Here is a 6,693-nt window from a genome sequence, read left to right on the forward strand (position 1 = left end):
CCCTGACGCTTTATATATAGAGACTGAGCCACACGACAGACGGCCCGTAGTGCTTAAATATAGACAAAATGCAACGGAGTGTCTTTCATATACAAGAGAGAAAGATGGAAAAAGCAGAGAGGGACTCTCGTATGTATATTCGCACGAATATATATATGAGAGCTAGACAAAACGCGCGTAACAAACGAGGAGAGAAGACAAAGGGAAATAAAAATAAGAGAATGAACGAGAAAATATAATGGTTAGAGGGAGAAGGGAAGAAAAGCGGAAAAAAGACTCCGCATATGCAGGACACCATTATGGCCGATCACACAACATCATCTGCTACGAATATAATTCACAAAAAATATGACAATCGCGCCAGTCGCAAGAGCTTTTATACATGATTTATGCTGCAGGTGCAGGAAATATGCGAGCACGCCATTATCCAGTAAAAAAGAAAATGTTTCGATCGCAGACGCCAGTATGGACGAATCGCAAAGCCCTATCTTTCCCTTGCTGCGGAGAGATAATTATTTATTAGTTAAATAGGGGAGAGAAATTAATCGGACGATGAGGCGCCTCAGAAGCGAAGACGGAGAGAATATACAGGCATGCGTAAGCGAGCGAACGGTGCCGTAAAACGCGGAGTAAGAGTACTTCACTTACTTGCTCCGACACGCGAATAAGTGCAAAAATTGTTGTACTCACTTGCCAAGTTCCTCCTTCAAATCGTAGTTGTCACTAAATCGCGTACAAGCCGCTGGCACGGCCATACCGAGGCTATTCGCGATTATTTAACCGTATCACCGGACTCAAAAACGTAAACGCAAGAGAGCCACTATCGGCTGCCACTATACTGCACACACGCGCTAGGGGAAACTTCGCAGGTCAAATTCGATCAATAGAGGGGAACCGCCGCGGCGCTGCTTGGACACCGGGACGGCGGCGGCGACGACGACGGCGGCAGCGGCGGCAGCGGCGGCGGCGGCGGCGGCGGCGGCGGCGGCGGCGGCGGTGGCGGCAGCGGCAGCAGCAGCGACAGCGACAGCGGCTGCGGCTGCGGCGGCGACGGCAGCGGCGACGGCGGCGACAGCGACAGCGACAGAGGCAGCAGCAGCAGCAGCGGCAGCGGCAGCGGCAGCGGCGGCGGCGGTGGCGATGCCGGTGGCGACGACGACAAGAGGTGAGGCGAGGTGAAGAGGCAGCGGAATGGTTCGAGCAGAAAAGGACGGGAGGACAGAGGCGTCTTTGTCTGCGGCAGCGGTGGACGTACGCGTTACCGCAGTATCGACAGACAACGAATGACAAACAACGAATATCAAGGACGATGCACGAAAGGCAGACTGTCGGCAGTCCGTGATATCAAGCGATTATTGCTTCGTTTTTTGCACAAAATCCTACCACAACAACACGTCTGTACTGTTCGCTAGCAGACCGTCAACTGATTTGCGTAGTGATTGTAGCCGGATTGATGGAGGGAAGATGGAGAGAAGGGGCAGATAAATCAAAATGGTGGATGGACGGATGGGTGGACGAATCATTGACTGTGCTTCGTGTTTACAAAGAAGAGCACAGAAGTGCAGCCAGTTTCGATAGAGTGATCACTTAGGTTCATACGACATTGAGTAATGCGAGCTGAAGAAATGAATGCAAGCAGTGCTGACGATGATGATTATGAGAAAGCGTGCTCCTAATCCCAATAAAAATCCCAATAAAAATCATCCCCGTTTGCGTTTACTTTTCTAATGAAAAGTTACATGCGTTTAGAGAAAGATATATACATGAATTCTAATGAATATTATATGCAAAAACTTATATTTTGGTTTTACTTCTTGTTTTATTAAAACTTTGAAACATTTTTTTAATTTTTTAATTTTTAGTCCCGAGTCTCCGGGCAAAAAAGAAAATTTCCAAATATTGAAAGGGAAAATCTCTGGACCATTAAAGTATTTCATTTTTTACTTTATTCGAGATAACGTGAGAAAGTTCTTTGGTAATTTTATGTCTTTCACATACTATCCTTTTTTTATTTTTATAATTATTTATATTGTTTTATTATTGAATTATTTCTTTTAAAATTATTTTAAAATTTGAATAAATAACATCTATTTATTTATTATCAATAATATCTATTTCTTTATTTAACTTAAAAAGTTTGTATTATTTTTACGCTTGTATAGTCGATAGCTTTTTTACATATATTAATTGTTTTTTATTAATGCACTGTTTTATTTAAAAAAATAATAACATATGCATATATGCATATTTTTGAACTTTTAATCAATTTTATGTTTTGATAAACTTGACATTTAGCATTGATTTTGACATCGTTTCGCGTAGATTTTTATATTATTATATATATTATATTTATATTATTTCATAAATCTCCATCATTCCAAGTAATAAATATAATTATGGTAAATAAATTATATATATTTTTATAGAAAATAGATTTCTAAGTAATTAAGTTTTAAAAATTAATTATTACGTATATCGAAAAATTAATTATCAAGTTAGATACTTAGATATTATTCAAAAGATAGTTAGATATTATTCAAAATAAGGAAAAATATTTTATTCTATTTGTTAAAATTAATTTTAAAGAGCTAAAGAAGAATTTTCTTATGTAATTTTTAATCAACTAAATATATGTGCTAAAAATCCATTTATAAAACTATGTAAAGTCTATCTAAAAATTTATCTACATATATGAATAATATCTAAGTTGGTAACAGCCACATGTAATTTTAATTCTATATTTTTTAAGTAAAATTTTAAAATAAAATTTTGTTTGATTGTATACTAAAAATGTTATTTATTTTAAACAGATTAAATATATTTATAAAATTAATAAATAAAAAGCAATGGCTTCTCCTGAACTAAAAAAGAAAAAATTGAGAAATATCTAACAAAAGATTTTAAGATAATTGGTTTAATCGAGCTTAATTATCATTATAGTTATTTAAATATTAAATACGAAATAAAATTAAGTAATGAAATTTTTAAGGATTTGACTGTACGTTCAACTGAATGAAAATTTCTTTTGAAAGAACGAAAGTGCAATATATTGTAGAAAATATGCTTTACTCTAAATCTATTAAACTGTTGTTGGAGGAAATGTAAAATTTGTCATTTTTATCTCAATAGATGCGAATAATAAAGGAAATAAAAAATTCTTTTCGCTTGGCAATTCATTATTTCCACAAGAAAAAAAGGATATAAAGGATAATATAAAATTATAGATTTTTATGAAGATGTACTAATGAAAATGGCAATATCTAAAAAATAAAATTATCTGTTGAAAGAATAATTGGATATAAAAAACTTAGTATCATATGGAGCCGATAATACTTGTGTTAATTATGAAAAAAATATTTTTATATCAAAAAATATTTTTATATCAAAATTTAAAGTTAATTGTAAATAATAATTTAATTAAAGGTAATTGTTATTGTCATATTTTATATAATTCAGGAAGACATGCAATAAAAGTCTTATTATATGATATAGAAAATTTAATTGCAGAATTTAGCAACAGTTCTAAAGAAATAGAAGAATTAAAATTATATTTTTTTGTGGAATTAGAATATGAAAAAGTTTTAAAATATTCCCAAATAAAATGATTATCATTTTCCCAAACTATTGAACGACTGTTTTCTTCCTAACTTGTTGATAAAAAAGTATATTTTAAATTAGGCAAAGAAGATTATTATAAACTAGTTTGATCAGTAGAAAAGAACATGAAATAGAGTATACTCTGCAATCTATTTCATACCCAGAATTGTATTTATATTTTATACATCATTTATGAATCTAATAACAAAATTACTATCAATTGAAAGTAACAATTTAATATGTATTGAATTAAATAGAATAATGAGATCGTTAAAAGAAAAATTCGAGTAAAAGATAAATTTTTTTGGATCTATCTTAAATTCTGCACTACTAAATGCATAACAAATAAGACTTATTTGTTAATGAAACATTATACGTTTACCGAAAAAAGTTAAATTACCTTGGAAAATAATATAACTATGACATATTGACTTATGAAAAATTAAAAGTTCTCAATTTAAAAAATAATTTTAAATATTGAAAATAAAAATGTTTTCAATGCGATAACTTGTTTAAATATGATTATTAATCAAGATAAATTATACCATGAAATAATACGTTATAGAGAACCTATTATTTTCTATAAATGATGTTAATAATACACTGCATGAGATATGGAAAAAAATCTTTGTAAATGATAAAAATAATAATTTAATTGAGTTACTTAAAATAATACAATGTATTTTATCGATATCATTGAACAATAGTTATGTAGAAGAAATCTTTTTAATCGTGAATAATATATTGAATAACGAACGAAACCGCTTGAAAATGAAATTAGAAAAAATTGAAACTTTTAATAAATGAATTATGATATGAAATGTAAAGAGAGAGAAGAGAAAGAGAGAGGAAGGGGGGGGAAAGAGAGGAAGAGAGAAAGAAAGTTTTATGAATATACAAGGAAGCCTGAATAAATTAGAATTATTAAAGAATACCTTCAATATAATAAGAAGTATCAAAGTGAAAATGTAATTATAGAAGTATGGTATGGTATGATAAAATAAATGTGGAAGTGTCTTTTCTTGCGTCGCAATCTTTAAATATGTTTTTATTTTTAATTCCAAATTGAAAATTAGTTATAAATCGTAAAGATACTACTTAAATGTACCGTGATATACTATGATAGTGTACCAAAAATATTTATATGTAAGTTTATGCAATATGAAGCATAATAAATAAAATAATTAGCTTGTAGCACAATTGTACTAGCAACTCTATCCCCGGTTTTTTATGTGATCGATCTTAGAGATAATTTAGATGCGGAGATGCCAATGTTGTACGTAAGTCAGACAAAACGTTAATTGATTTTCGAAGACTTCAGATTCATCTTCGGAGTCCTTCTCAAGTTACTCTATGGAATTCAGAATAATTCCCCTCATTTCCTGCTAACTTAATGTTTATCTGAAGCTATTCTATTTTCTTATTTATCTCTCTAGATTTTACTTGCTTTCTGTTCTATTGATCAATTTTTTTCATTCGTATTTCTCTATCAATAATAGATATCTAGTTCCATCTTTTCATACCTATGACTCTTCTATATAATAATAATAGGTATTTATGAAATTGTTATTTTTATAACCGAAATTGTGTAAAAATGTTTGCAACAATGACAGAAGATACTATCTAACCAAGCCGTAAAACCGTTTTTCTGCATGGGCCTTAAAAACTGAATTATAAGCAGTTAAAGATTTCCCTTCCCATAATATAATATTTTAGCCATCGTTAATATTAAGCAGTCGTAGTTCAGCGATTCGAGCATTGAGATTGATGAATATTTCATAAGGCGCTGCTTCGCGTATGACTAATACTGGAATCTTCTCATATTTTCGTTTTTCTATTTATAATTAATGAGAAACTAAATGACTGAATAAACAAAAAATAAAGGTAAATAATAAAATTTAAGTAAAGACAAATTAATTAATTAAATATATAAAATAAAACACCAAAAAATGGAAAAGGAAAAGAAAAATGATAACCGTTTCTGAGATTTTATAATGTAAGATACTCATAAAACTAAGTAGTTCATGTATACATATTCGATTCGTCTTGTTCATTTTGTCTCTATAAATAATAATTTTTTCTATGATTCTAATAATCTAATTTTTCTTTAATCAATGTCTTATCTACCTTTTATTACCTTTAAAAAAATTGCAGAATTTTGAAATTGTAAAATTTATGGTTAGTTGTTTTGGGAAAATTCTGAAAAAAAATTTATTGCACAAAATTAAATTAAATTTTAATTGTATATATATTTTAATTAATTTTAGCATGTGATACATTTTGAAAAATACATTAACTTAATTACATATTTGCGTATAATGCAATGATTATCATTCAAAGATTAAACAAGATAACAATTCTTTCAGTGTATCATGGTTGTCTTGAATGTATAAAATTGAAAATCACGTCATATAAAAATGTTTTGCCAAATTCGTATTTATTTATCATGCATTAATATGTATTTATATGTATATAGGATTTATATGTAGTTTGATAAAAAGTTGAACCAACGCTCATGTGAGGGAGTAAACTAAACAGAAAAGTCCTTTACCAATTTGCAATTTTTGCAACAATTATTGACTTAAAAGGAACTAGCGAATAAACATGCGTTTTGCATGTCTAGATTGTAGGATATATGCTTTAAGTATGTCAGCAGCGAGTCACATGGCAACGAAAAGTTTGGTCGTGTGTTTCCCTTTTCTTCTCGTTACGATATTTGCCGCTGACATACTACATAATAACCATATCATCGTGTGCAGATAGAGTAAGTTAAACGCTTTAATAGAAAAGTCCTTTACTGTTTTGTAATTTTCACAATAAATAACGAGAGATTAATTAAAATGATCAACCAACTCGCGCGAATATTAGTGAAAAGACACAGCCCGCTATTTTGCAGTTGCTAAGACACGTTATCCAACGTTATGCACAATTTATATGTAATTGTCATTATTTGTAGGGCGCTTCTCTAAATGTTTCGCCACGCGTCTAATTATGCTGCATGCTAATATATTTCTTATTCAGCTAAACTTTTCTACTCAGTTTAATCCGCTTTACCTACACACGAGAGGAGATATAATTATTATCAGACACCCAGTA

The 6,693-nt window shown here is 30.8% G+C and overlaps 1 protein-coding gene across 12 annotated transcripts in view; it reads right to left on the reverse strand.

The window, feature by feature from the left end:
• Camkii (Calcium/calmodulin-dependent protein kinase II) overlaps positions 1–1,424 on the reverse strand; it is a 107,209-nt gene extending 105,785 nt beyond the window's left edge. For 6 of the 12 annotated variants that reach the window (XM_083086592.1, XM_083086588.1, XM_083086587.1 and 3 more), the window contains exon 1: positions 691–1,423. In XM_083086592.1, the coding sequence (XP_082942718.1) occupies positions 691–755 (65 nt within the window). In that variant the 5' untranslated portion in view covers positions 756–1,423. Of the gene's footprint in view, positions 1–690 lie in introns of all 12 variants that reach the window. The other 6 variants (XM_083086591.1, XM_083086586.1, XM_083086585.1 and 3 more) reach the window with 3 other exon arrangements.
• Positions 1,425–6,693: the final 5,269 nt, after the last annotated feature.

This window comes from Camponotus vicinus, unplaced genomic scaffold, assembly GCF_025532165.1.
Source record: "Camponotus vicinus isolate PSW18456_S1 unplaced genomic scaffold, iyCamVici1.0 SCAF_13, whole genome shotgun sequence".
Lineage (NCBI taxonomy): Eukaryota > Metazoa > Arthropoda > Insecta > Hymenoptera > Formicidae > Camponotus > Camponotus vicinus.